General features: G+C 49.2%; 3 protein-coding genes across 3 annotated transcripts; 1 reads left to right on the top strand and 2 right to left on the bottom strand.

The window, feature by feature from the left end:
• Window positions 1-3,288: 3,288 nt before the first annotated feature.
• On the top strand, window positions 3,289-5,251 carry TRIVIDRAFT_195551 (uncharacterized protein; the record flags this gene model as incomplete). Its single annotated transcript, XM_014095378.1, has 4 exons — window positions 3,289-3,395; window positions 3,432-3,869; window positions 3,939-4,150; window positions 4,209-5,251. 4 exons carry the CDS (start codon window positions 3,289-3,291, stop codon window positions 5,249-5,251), a joined length of 1,800 nt encoding a protein of 599 aa, XP_013950853.1.
• Window positions 5,252-5,853: 602 nt separating this feature from the next.
• TRIVIDRAFT_12229 (uncharacterized protein) lies at window positions 5,854-7,926 on the bottom strand (the record flags this gene model as incomplete). The annotated part of the gene is made up of 4 exons (XM_014095082.2): window positions 5,854-5,974; window positions 6,053-6,985; window positions 7,067-7,636; window positions 7,700-7,926. 4 exons carry the CDS (start codon window positions 7,924-7,926, stop codon window positions 5,854-5,856), a joined length of 1,851 nt encoding a protein of 616 aa, XP_013950557.1.
• Window positions 7,927-9,997: 2,071 nt separating this feature from the next.
• Window positions 9,998-12,373, bottom strand: TRIVIDRAFT_65594 (glycoside hydrolase family 89 protein; the record flags this gene model as incomplete). Its single annotated transcript, XM_014095377.1, has 3 exons — window positions 9,998-11,847; window positions 11,910-12,058; window positions 12,126-12,373. 3 exons carry the CDS (start codon window positions 12,371-12,373, stop codon window positions 9,998-10,000), a joined length of 2,247 nt encoding a protein of 748 aa, XP_013950852.1.
• Between the last annotated feature and the right edge of the window lie 1,296 nt (window positions 12,374-13,669).

Here is a 13,669-nt window from a genome sequence, read left to right as displayed (position 1 = left end):
TGCGCCCTTTTTTTCTCTCTCTTTTTGTAGAAACTTCTCAAGGTATTTTTTGCCATCCAAAATTGTCAATGAGGATTGGTTATACCGTAGCATGTGATATCATAGTCGTTCTCCTTATTAGAGATTTTGTAATATGCGGCCGAAATCCTTCTCCTAGAAGGGGTCGGAGGAACCGTTGCGCATGGTGTAGAGTAGTAGTATTCCGTCTGTGAAATTGAGTGCGAGAATTTTCTATCCATTTGCAGAACACGTTATTGCATTTCTCGGAGGAGCAACGACGATATGAACTTCTTTGGTTGGAACTGTCGAGGAAGAATGATGTGGCAATCGTCAGAAATCCCCGTCTGCATATTTCCCTGACTACCATATCAATCATAAAACTTGGCATAAACTTTTTGTTGAACATTTGCGTGAATAAATTGTAGCATGGGAGATGTTGATTTGGTTATTGTTTCACCTAGTACTCGTATCTTGGATTGAAGCTGTGGTGTCATCTCCACCCTCAGCTCCATGACTCGTTAACCGAACATTACCGAATTTAATATGATGAAGGATGAAAAGTGAAAATGTCAGAGATGAATAAAACAATTTTCTGTTTCGAGTAAATGGAATAAATTATTGTTGTACTTGTGAAGGCAGTGCTGGATCGTTGATGGTTGCTGTGAGATGAGCTCGATCGTTCTGGGTTGGTATCGAACCGCTTATTTATTCTTTCCGTTTCCCAAAGTTAGCTTGCTAGTAATTAATACCAGCTACTTATCTCGAGGAGCAATGTTTAGTGTTTGTAAATGCGGCTTTTTTGGTATCAGGAGGATCGTGGGTAGCTCGTTGGTAGCTCAGGCGGTTGTTTACGACCTGATCCCCTCTGGCGGGAAGACTCTCGGTGAAACTTTTGTTAGAGTGAAGAAAGACTACCACGTGAATGCCTCTTAAAATGAAAAGGGGCGGCGGTTGATGTGATTGTGAGATCCGATGTGGTCGTCCAGCTGGATAGGTAGGTGACAGGGGGTCTCGCTGCGCGAGCTGTTTGACGGATTCAATACGGAATCACTCAACCACTCGAACGTTGCATTTGATACCATGGAGGGCGTGAGAATCGCATTTTATTGACTCTCCATGGAGTTTTGAGCAGATTCCATGGAAGCCGAACGGCTAGTAGTAAGACGGGCTGGAATCTGCTGGAATCGAAGTATACGCGATTCCGGATTATACATGACGGAGGGTGGCATCTATGAGAACCGGCGTTAAGCTGATGAGCGCCTAGGCAAATGAACGAGAAGGAGAAAAGAAGGATGCCAAGCTTGATCGTCGCCTGGAATCATGGTGTATTATACAATCTCGAAGTGGCGAGCAGATGCTGCCCGTTGTCAACCTTCGTGACTCATGATACAGATTCAACTCAACGATCTTGTGGATATATTCTCTTCTTCAAGTAGATCGGCTATTCGTGTCCGTCATCGGAGCTCTCACTGCCGTCGTTCAGGGGCAAATAGATGGGCAATCCTTACAATGAATCAGAGGCGTAAGATGTTTGTGCCCATCTCGTACGAGCCAGGTACAGGGAAATGTGGAGCACAGTGATAATGCGGCTCATTATTACGAAGAGAAATATGGGTCTGGCCGCGTAAAACTAGTGTTCTTATCTGCTCAAAAAACGGCTTCATTACAGGGCTAGACACGACTCAATTCTAGATGGTGGGACTTATGAGTCTTGCGTGAATTAGTCCAATCCGTTCCCTGGAACTTGGGATTCCGGGAATTGCGCACCAAGAGACGCCATATATGCATGCAAACCAAGGTGAATAGCCCTAAACCTGCAGTTGCTGATCCATTATATCCGCTTTTAATCCCGTTAAGCATACTCGGTGGGAATAACGGTTCAATACGCTTAGTAAAGTTGACCCAGGTGGTACACAAAGTTCGATGGAAGCAGTGTGTTAAAAGAACAAACTTTAGCGCCGTGAGACATGCCCAATTAGGAAACTGTAACTAAATGAGGGAGAGAAGAAAATAATTTAAAGCAGCAAAAGCTTCTAGACCTTTTCTTCCCGCGGGCTTTTTTTGCTTTCTGATGTCATGGCTCCCTCTGATTCCGTTCAATCCGTCTGTAATGTGTTTTTTCTTTCTTCCTTTTCGGCTTGTTAATGTATGTGAAGTCCTTTGTCGCTTACTTTCATCATCGCCAACAAGCTTTAGGCAGAATATTCATGCAGCATGTCGTCACGAGTTGCTCAGTAGCGCATAAGCAAGATGCGAGGGCTTGCATTTTCCACGATGCCAAATAAATATAGCTACTATCTATGGCTGCGAGACGACAACCGATTCCGTTATTCCGGAACCCATAGCCGGAGGCCCGCTTTTCCGGGCACACATTTTTGGTACCGAACTTAGCTGCCGGTCGAGGTCGGATTCCATGGAAAATTGACCGTTTCTAGCTGCGAAAAGAGGAGACGCTTGTCTGGAGAAAGATTTCTAAGGATCCCGCAGGTCATTTTGCCAGGTTTTTCTGGTTTATCCCCGCGGCCAGCGCTGCGGCGTGTCATGTTCAAGTCACGGCTCTGTATCGCGGCATTGTCGTAGAGAAAGAATCTGCGTCAGCTCTGCCGCTAAACCTCCCCTGGCCGGTGGAGCTGGGAATAACTTTTCACACTAAGAGATTTATTTCCCCTTCGCGGCCCACATAACCATCGCTTATCGTCCAATCGTGAAGGAGAATATGCCGCAGGGCTGGCGATAAGCCGCTCAAGCTTCTGGATCCTGATGGACCGAGTGGGGCCAGCGTCTGTTTATGGTTGTTTTTGGGCAGCTGCGTGCCTTCTTCTTCGGCTTCATCCGTGCTGGCCAATTGCGGCACTTGCACGGCCTGAAACTTTTTTTTTTCCACAGCAGGCCGCAGTGGGGCGCGCCCAGCTCTTGCGTGCGGCAGCCACGCCTCGTGGCTTCTGCTTCCCCTGTCGACAATCGATGACGTCCGGCGTCGGCTTTGCGATGGTCGGACGAATGGACCGAGGTTACAAGCAGCTCTCTGTCTGATATCAGATCTTGAGCTTCTGCAGCTTCTATATGGCGAGTATATATATCCAGGGGCACGCCACGGCAGGATCATGATGGCCTGATTCGAGCACACACACTCTGCATTCGCACACACACTTTTGCACTCTCACACTCACACACACACACACACACACACACACTCGGCATCTGGCATCCACTTGCAGCATTACCCTCTCTTCTATTATCGAGCCATCTCTGCATATCTATATATTAATTACAAATATTCAATCCGCCATGGCGGCATTACAATCAACAGACTCCTCCTCAACTTTGGAGGGAGCAGCTACGGATGTGGATAAAGAGCATGTTCCTGAGCTTGAGCCCATCCGCCGAGCTTCCAGGTCGGCGGCTGTAAGACGCGGTTCGTCTTCGGCAAGATCTCACAAGGAGGTCTTCGATCCCAACCTCGACATCAACCTCCCCTATCGCACCCTTAGCCGCGATGCAAACTTTGACGAATACCGCGTGGAATCCCACACGGGCACCATCCCGGGCCCGGTTGAGCACCCAACTGTTACTGGTTCAGGAGGCGAAAAGCGTTACCAGCTGGTAACGTTTACCCCTGACGATCCCGAGAACCCCAAGAACTGGTCCAAGGCATACAAGTGGTACTGCACCATGGTTGTTGCTCTTACATGCTTTGTTGTGGCATTTTGCTCGGCTGTCATCACTGCGGATCTCATCGGACCAGCCAAGGAATTTCATGTCAGCATGGAGGTTTCTGATATCGCGGTTTCGGTATTTGTCATTGGCTTTGGTGTTGGGCCCATGGCCTTTGCGCCACTGTCTGAGGTATTTGGACGACGAGTCATTTAGTGAGTATTATCACTGCGCGCGCCATTAGATTGAAGATGCATGGATTTGAATACTAACACACAATGTAGCGGATCGACACTCTTCCTTGCCGTCATTTTCATCATTCCCTGCGCCGTCTCAAAGAACATTGGAACCTTGATCGTCTGCCGAGCCATCGATGGCATTGCTTTTTCGGCCCCAATGACCCTGGTCGGCGGCACGCTTGCGGATCTGTGGAGGAACGAGGAGCGTGGTGTTCCCATGGCTGCCTTTTCTGCCGCTCCTTTTATTGGACCTGCTAGTGAGTACCTATCGAACCTAGTCTCGTAATTGAACCATCTAACCAAATTGCAATACAGTTGGTCCTCTTGTTGGTGGCTTCCTTTCTGATGCTGCTGGCTGGCGCTGGCTTTACTATATTCAAATCATCCTTGCTGGCGTTGTCTGGATTCTCATCACATTCACCGTCCCCGAAACATACGCGCCTACGATTCTTGCTCGCCGTGCCAAGAAGCTTCGCCAGAGCACTGGTGATGAGACCTACGTTACTGAACAAGACATTGATGAGAGGTCCATGGGCGAGCGACTCACTGTTTTCATGGTTCGACCCTTCCAGCTGCTCTTCCAGGAGCTCATCGTCCTGCTTATTTCGCTGTACATGAGCGTTCTCTACGGTTTACTTTACATGTTCTTCATTGCTTTCCCAATTGTCTTCCAGGAGGGCAAAGGCTGGAATGCCGGTAGCACTGGTTTGATGTTCATCCCCATGGCTGTCGGTGTCCTTTGCTCTGCGGCCTGCTCTCCACTTGTCAATAAGCACTACCTCAAGATGGTTCACAAGTATAACGGAAAGCCACCTGCAGAGGTTCGCTTGATTCCCATGATGGTCTCTTGCTGGTGCATTCCCATTGGATTGTTCATCTTCGCATGGACCTCGTACAAGGACCTCGTCTGGGTCGGTCCCGCTCTGGGCGGCTTCCCCGTTGGCTTCGGCTTCATCTTCCTTTACAACTCTGCAAACAATTATCTGGTCGATTCCTACCAGCACCAAGCCGCTTCTGCCCTTGCCGCCAAAACATGTATCCGAAGCTTCTGGGGAGCTGGTGTAGTCTTGTTCACTGAGCAGATGTACAACCGACTCGGCGACCAGTGGGCCTCTTCGCTTTTGGCATTCATTAGTTTGGCTTGTTGCGCGATTCCCTACTGCTTCTGGATTTGGGGCGCTAGAATCCGTGCTCGCAGCAAGTATGCCTATGGCGGTGATGACGAGGCGGAAACAAGCGCGAATCCCGATGACCTCGAAAAGGCCCAGAGAGTTCCCACCAATGGTACCGCTGTTCGAGACAATTCAGACACTGATCTTGACCTGAGGAGGGCGAGAAGCTACGTCAGCAACCCATAAGCAAACAACAATACAAGCACTCAAACACCCAAACACACAGACTGCACGAACAAACCAACCGAAACCAGCCTAAACCAATCATGCAATCATACAACATGATAGAAACGATTTTTTTTTTAGAATGATATCCACTACGATAGATATATTGATTTAGCATTTGGGCGGCGTTTGAAAATTGAATGGATATATACCTGGATGATCTGCATATATGGGAGATGGTATGGGGTATAGACAGCATATTACACATAATACCTTAATGATAGACTTTTTCTTCAGCTTTTCTTTTGCTCTGAGATGGTGATTTAACTACCAACTAATAGTGCTCAACTACCTAGTAGTAGCCAGGAAATATTCCTGTAGTTCCACTCGTATACGTGTAACTTGATGTCAGGACTAATCCACTATCGTACAAGGTTGATCTCTGCCGATCTTTTCGGCCTCTGCCGAGCTGGAGCCCACTTGTGGGATGCAAGACAAGCTCCAAGCTTTGAGACCCACCGTGGCAACGGTGATGGGGATAGCACCGCCATCACATGATATCAGATAAAGAAACCACTAGAACATGATTGAAAGACAGAAACAGGGGTATATAACAAAGATAATCAATCGTCTTCTGGGCGGACTGGGGCATAAGTAGCCACGACTGGTTGAGCCTTGCCCACAGAAGTAGTAGCCGATGCTGGCACCAACATGGACGCTTTGCGGTGTCGCCGGAAGAAATAACTAGACGTATTCTCTGTTAGTACCGAGACGAAAGTAGGGAATGATGGACGAAAAGCCCAAGGGGAAAAAATGACTTACATGAATGCTCCAATGGCGGCGAGGAGGACAGGAACGCCGAGGCCAACGCTGACGCCGATGATGACGGCGTTGCTCACGCGGTGCTTTCCGGACTTTTCTTGAGATGATGGATCGTCTGTGGCTGACGATGTGGATGATGATGTGCTTGTTGGCGGAGGGGGAGGGGGAGGTGGCGTGTAGGACTTTGGCTTTCCGGATGAGCTCGTCATGGTCACGGCGTCGTCCTGAAAGTCGACGGTCTGGAAGGTAGACACGGGGCCTGTGGACCACACAACAGACACACCGGGCATGATGGTGGACGTGAGCGTCTGTGTGACGACGCTTCTTGTCACGCTTTGCAGGGAGGCAGGGCAGTTGACCAGACCGGATGAGAGGCAGACGGTAGCGACTTGGGTCGTGGTGGTGACTGTGCTTGTCACTGACTGGCTCTCGGCACGCTTCCCGGGAGCTGATGAAGATGAAGAAGCTGTTTTGGCTGTGGTTGTGGCTGTAGTTGCTGGTGGCGAGGACTTGCTAGTTATACAAGCCGACGCCAATGTGGTGTAGAAGATGGGAATCTCAGTCTCTGGCGAAGGGCCCCAGGTGTTGCCAAGGATTTCGACAGAGGCACCAGCTGCGGCACCGATGCCAAAGGTGAAGCCCTGAGCAATGGTTAACTGACAGTTGTCATCGTCGTTGTCATCATCTCTCTTGACAAGAGAGTCGACTTCGTTGAGAGTGATGTTTGTGATGAACTCGGCAACATTGGCGTAGATGCGAGCTTCCACTCCGGCGCCGATCTTGAGGGGCCCGAGAAAGTTTGACGGGATGTCAAGGGGGCCTACGAAGGTTTCGAAGGCGATGCCGATGCGGGCTTCGACACGAAGGATTGCCTTGAGTATGACTTGGCCGTATTGGATTGTTACGGGGAGGAATGCAATCTTGCCGCCGTCACTGCACCGCCTTTTGTTAACACATGCTTACTTGATAATGTGTCTACCATGAGGTGGAAGGGGGAATCAACCATGGACTTACAAGTCTAGTTTTGAGGCTTCTTTGCCAAAGAGGACAATCTGTGTTATTATGTTGTCGAAGCGGACGTGAAACCCGCTGCGGATATCAATCTGGCTGTCCACGCTGAAAATAAGATCAATTGAGAAGACGGCGCCTAGGAGCAAGTCGTCCCCAAGAGCTACACCTACAATCGTTTCGGATTGATAGATGTTGAATGTGTACGTGATGCCGGCTGAGAGAATGGTGTCAATCTCCATGTATATCTCCACGTCTGTCAAGTTCACAGCCACGTTGTACTCTGGAAGCTTGATGTCAAGGTCCAGGTCGATAGTCGGAGGCTTGACATCCTTGACCTTATCAAGTGTCCCCTCGATATCTGTGATTGAGAAATTATGTATCCATCCCTTTACGAGGTCATCGGCGTAGTCTGTGAGGTTGTGAAACGTGTTCTCAAAGCTGGTTTCAGCTTGATCAATGGCCTTGCTGATATTGAACGAGCCGTCCGCAGTGAGCTTTGCGCTGGCTTGGCCTTTGACATAGCATTTTGTGCATACGATGGTGATGCTTGCTGGGCCGTCACTGAGAAATGGGCTACCAAGTTGTATTGTTAAAACGGCGATTCTAGCGCAGAATTGAGTAGCCAGCAACACTTACTACTTGAAGATCGTTACGCCGTCGAGGCCTAGGGAAAAAGAAGTCGAGTTATCAAACAAGACATTTGTGCCGGCTCTCTTCACCCTGTGGGCAAGCCGCCGTCGGACCTCATAGACGGTCTCATCAGACGTCTTCCCAGGCAGGTTTCTCACAACGAGATCCGAAGCTGCGACACAAGGCAGCAATACGCACAGCCAGCTGAGCAAAAGAAGCGATTTCCATGCCATTGTGGATTAAATGTGATGACGGCGCTTATTCGGAAGGCAATCTATTACATCTCATCTAGAAAACGTGTCGAGCCGGCACTAACATACGCGGCGCCATCCCGATTCTTAAGGAAACCAGCCATTACCACGCCCGAAACAACTCAATGCCCCGTCTCCTCGCGCCAAGAGCGCTTCGCAATTGCGCGAGACAAGGCTGCGACCGCAAATGCGGCTCTTGTGCAGGTCAGCCCGGCCTCGGTTAGAGAAATCTGTGCGTTGTTCTTGTTCCAGACTAGGACTGCATTTGGAGGGTTGCAAATATAGAACGATAGCGGAAAAGCACAGCGGAACCAACACGTTGTTACAGCTCTGTGGAGAGGGCGCAAGGGTTTCCGTGCCGTTGGGTGAGCTCAGAACACCCCAGACCCTTGTTTCACCCATGCTTAAATCCTCAGGTGCGGAGACGCAGGAGATGAAAGCTGCATTCCGCGGTTTCAGCACAATGGGCTCATTGTTGCTGCGACCAGCCGCCGGCCGCCTGCATTTACGGGCTTACAGTCAATTGCATCGGCGGAGATGCCGCGGAGGAACTAGACGCGCCGTCGCAAAGAGGATCGAGGTCAATTGACCCGGCCTCACGGATATGATGTTGGTAGCATGTTTGTGTGAGTGTGAGTGTGAGTGTGAGTGTGAGTGTGAGTGTGAGTGTGAGTGAGTGTGGCTGTGTCAGAGTTGGGTTGATGGATTGATTGTACCTGTATGTACGGATATGTACGTGTAAGTAAGGCGTACGACTGCTTGACGGGTTCCACAAGGATCAGACTAAAGCTCATGGGAAGCAAAAATAGGTTTCATCTTCGGTGTCTGTGAGTTTGGGGGCCCAAGAGGTTGCCTAAACTGGCGTGATCAAGTTTTGCGCGCATAGCTGCATGGAGCTAGTAGTTTGCTGGGACAGGGGAGCTTTTGCATCACGTAGAGTGTCTGGTGACTCTTTTTTCTTTTTTTTTTTTTTTGCAGAGTAGCATCTATACGGTTATGAGGGGCTCCTCAAAAGCGATAGGCGGATAGGCGAATAGGCAAGAACCTAGTCAAGGATTCGCGTTGCTGGTTGTAACAATCCTAGGATATCCGCTTCATCCGCCTAGTTCTGACAGCATCAAGCCTCTTGTCAATGCACGGCAACTTGTTGTGCAAGTCGGCCAACTATTAACTGCGGTGTTTTCTCGGAGACGTCATCATACAATGGGTAAAGATCTCATGTAGTAATCCTTGCTGACAGTTGTGAGTTGTCTGTCAGAGAGCTCTTTTTCCGTAGCGGCCTTGGGTGTTGCCATAACTGACCCGGATATAGTCTACATTCCTTTCCATTGCATTTTTCAGTTCATACCCATAATTTGTCACAAAATATACATAGGCAGTCTGATCACATATAAATTGCAACTCGGCCAACTCCTCAAAGACGAGAAAACACTCTCTGCCCTATAGTGGGTATTTCAACCTAAGTAACGGATATCTATTGATTCAATACGGAAAACTTCGTACAGCAGCTAGGACTGCTAAAATATCAACTAGTATTGCCGGGTTTAGAATAAGAAAGTAGGGCTAGTGAGACTAAATGCCGTAAAAATACGCGCAAACGACTTTGAGACCATGGGGCAGGTCAGTTACCACCTCTGCCACGATACATGTGGCCCATGCAATCGTGGATATATCAAAAATAATGAAGACGTCCGCTGCTCCAAAGGATATGCTGATTAAATATAGAATTATTTTGCGAGCCACGATTGCTCTAGTCAACTTATTGCGGCATAGACTCAAAGGACTGTACTATATCCTATGCAGTTACGTTACTTGTTGTAAGATGCTGCAACAAGAGAGGGGAGTTTGCCAGTACTAGTAAGCACTACGTTCTAAGCATGCAATGCCAAATGAAGTAGTTGCCGAAACCAAGTCCCGCGAAAACCGAGAAGGGGTAAACGTCACGCTGGGCCTATAGTGAAGTTTACAAGCTGACGCATGCCAAGGGCTACTAACAATAGATGAATGGCTTCAGAAACAACTCAGATTATCTTACTCTAAGGTTATGGAGCTTCTAAAGCTTGAAAAGGCTGCCCCACGTCTTGATGGTTGTGTCCAGAACGGACCGAATATCGGTAGATCCCGTGCTTGCAGTCTTTTTGGTAGATTTCTGCTGTCCCCATTGCGTCTCCCATGCCAGCAGCTTCTGGTGAAAGGCGGTCTGGTTGTAGTTTGAGGGCTTGGTAGTTGCAAGGTAGTCGATAAACTGCTGCCATCTTTCGACGTAGTAAGTGCCAACCAACCCAGCCCACTGCTTCGAGGCGTAGTCTTCGATATTGCCTTGAGGACCCCACAAAGTGATTTGATTGCGGGCGTTGTACTCAAGGAAGTCGGCTGTCGATGGGCTACTTGCACGAGCCTCGTTGATCCAGGGGGTGAGTTGGAAGTGCTCGTTGGTAGCGAGCACAGCATCGAGAGTCCTCAAAAGAGCAATGAGCTTGGCACCCCGAGACTTGATAACGCTGGAGCTTGCGGCGCTGTTGTATGCCGCGACGAGATCCTTATAGAGGCCTTCAAAGCTATTGACGAGAACCTGGCGAGTCCAGTCAACAAGATCGTACTGGTACGCCGGGTTGGTAAATAGTTTGATATCCTGCAGCCCGGCTTTGAAGAGCTCGGTCCAAGCCTCAACCATGACCGCTGGGTTGTAGGTGATGGTGGTTCCATGGTGGCCGACACGACCCAAGAGACCGGTGGTGCTGGGAACCAGCTCCAAAATCGACTTTTGCACGGCATTCATCGTCAAATTGGTGTTATTGAACACGGTGGGCCTCAGAAGCTCCCATCCAGTGTACAGGCTCTTCACATTCTTGGTGCCGTATCTGGTCGACACCCAGTCATGGAAATACGTCTCGGTGTCGATAGGCTTAGGACTCCAAGCCTGGTCCAACAACAGGTCATACATGATTTCGTTGCCTTCTTGGCCTTCCATTGTCAAACCGAACCCAACGAGGGAACCCGAGTTGCGCACCGCATCCATTGAGTTGATGGTGACATTCTCGATCTGGCCATACAAGCCCATGTTGCCACCATAATCGTGAAGCTCGCACCAGATCCAAGGCTTGCCATAGAAAGAGTTGGTCCGGAGCCACTGAGGAGCGGATTCGGCAAACAGATCGAGGAGCAACATATCTGAGTTTACAGGAATACCACCCAAGAAAGACTCAATACGGTCGTTTGTCCAGAAGGCGCTGTCGCTCGAGAACAGCCAGGCTTGCATAACCCAGACGGCCTCGGGGTCGGCAGCCTTGAGGGCACTCCAGGTGTTGTGGCTGACGTTTTGAAGGTATCCTAGATCACCAGACAGCGGCTGGTTTTCATTGAACTGATCTAGAGTCCAGAAATTTGTGACATTTCCATATAGCTCTTGCTGCTTGCTGATGAAGAGCTTTTGCAACTGAGCAAAGCGCGGGTCAAATGGGTTGATGTAGATGTCGGCGCTCAATTCCGTACCAAAGTTTGACCAGATAGGGCTCGTTGACAAAGAAATGTCCGGGAACACGCGAGAGATGTTGCGGGGGACGAATCCTGGGAAGGCTGGCAGGATGGGGGTGATGCCGAGCTCCTCCATACGATCCAAGATCTTGAGCTGGAGATCGAACTGGCTGTCGACCCAAGATCGAGGCATAGATCCGCCCCACGAACCTTGAATATTGCCAAAGTGATTCCATGCCAGGAAAGCAGGTCCACTGATGAAAGAGTCGATTTCCGCATCATTCAAGCCAATTTCAGTAAAGACATCGATGAAGATTTTCTCAACACCGATCCAAGCAAGGGCCAAATTGACACCACGAAGGGCCATCCAGTCCAGCTGCGTCTCCCAGTCCTCCCATGACCAGAAGGCGCTGGTATAAGAGGTTGTGACTGCCAGATGCTGTCAGTCTCCAATGCAACCGAGTATTCATTTCACGGGGAATTGGGCCTACCAGTGTTCCAGTGGTAGCGGTAAGGAACGACACTAGAACCCTTCAAGGGAGATTTGAGCTTGGGAAGATTTTTCGGAGCTTGATCCAACTGGCTCCCCAAGTACCACCAGATGTCAACATTAGCCTCGCTCGACAGATATTTGTGAAGGCTGCAATATCACATTAGAATAACTCATCAGCGCCGGCGCAAATGGGGATATCTACAAAGAAACTCACCCAGAGATCAGAGCACTGGTCGTTGTACCCTCAATTCGAACCTTTCCATCTTTTGTCGAGGAGACGGTATAGCTATCATTGGTAAGGCCAGAGCCTTGTGTAGGCTCCAAGACAAACTCAAACGAGTTTACATGTTGTGGGAGACGGCGCTTGACAAGAGACTCAACGCCGGCAGTTGGGTTACAGCTGCTGGACGCAGCAGCGCCAATGGCTGAGAGCAGCCAGACGCAGGACTTGAAGGCGCGCATTGGGGGCGAGCGAGTTGCTGGTGATGCAACGGAGTCGATATGCTCTCCTGGAGAGGAAAGTTCAAGACATATTCTGGACGCTTTAGGGACCGAGCTCTTATAAGAATCTCGCGCGAACATGGATGTCATCGCCGTATGAAGCTAGCTTGCGTGTGGGGGTTGTGGCATTTTCTAAGATTGGGGCGTTGAAGTGACAACCACGTGGGATCGTGAAGTTCTCAACTAGACAAGGGTTGAGGAAAGCCGGCAAGGGTTGCTGGGGAGACAGTCCGGCATTTGACCGTGGGTTCGGAGCTTGTCAGTATTGATTGTCGGTGACACGAGAGCTTAAAGGAGAATTCAAAAAAGGAAAAGAAAGAAAAAGTTTGGCGCCTCGATCGATCTCATACCAGAGCTTAATTCAACGAGATAAAGCTGAGGGATGACTTTGATGCTTGACAGCGACTGATGCTTACATGCTCGTATCTCGCTGTTTCGGCGCCCAGGGACCGAGACAAATCCACCGACACCGGCACTTTTGTACAAGAATGACCATCTTATCAACATTCAGAATAGCCAATCTCAACATGAATGGGGTAGTTTGACAGGTTCAAATACGTCCAAATACGGAGCATTGTTCTGCCTAAGGTGTAGGTCCAATGAGATAGGAGATGTCAGCAACGTTCCAGGCACGGACAGTTAGCTCGGGGTTTAAAGTGGCGTGAGGGTTTGCTTTCGGTACCTGATCTGCCATAGCTATTCTTGCTAGGATGAAAAGGGTTTGGGGATGACGGATATAAGTCGTCTTACCAAGTTTTGGATATAATGATTAATGATTTTGCAGCTAACGTGGGGAGTTGGAGATGGTGGACCCTGAGATGGCATCCAGGCACTAGCATCCACTCCACAGACATGGTCCCGGCTATATGGTGATTGGCGAATGAATACGATGAATTAAAAGCGTGTGGAAGATGAAATCCAAGGCAATTGGCATCTCTGCGTGATATGAGCGTGTATTTTAATACGAAAGATACGATGATGTTGACATACAACTATAGCCTGTACGCATGTGTGCTTTGTGCTTTTGCCACTCATGTCCTCTCGTTTTCTTACCGCTCCGACTGGCGAATGCACATGAAAGTCGATCTCAAAGAAATATTCCGACTGATGTAACGTGCTGGCAATCAATACGCTGCCATGTTACATATAATCGGAAGTTGGCGTTGTAACATATGGCCTCGTCTATCCGAATATGGATAGGTAGGTACTTATGTATGAACCTAGTTTACTCCGTACCCGCAGTCCATTAGTACCTGA

Source organism: Trichoderma virens (assembly GCF_000170995.1).
Source record: "Trichoderma virens Gv29-8 chromosome Unknown TRIVIscaffold_90, whole genome shotgun sequence".
NCBI classification, from domain to species: Eukaryota; Fungi; Ascomycota; class Sordariomycetes; order Hypocreales; family Hypocreaceae; genus Trichoderma; species Trichoderma virens.
The sequence above is the reverse complement of the archived record's forward strand: the minus strand, read 5'-3'. Positions and strand labels throughout refer to the sequence as shown.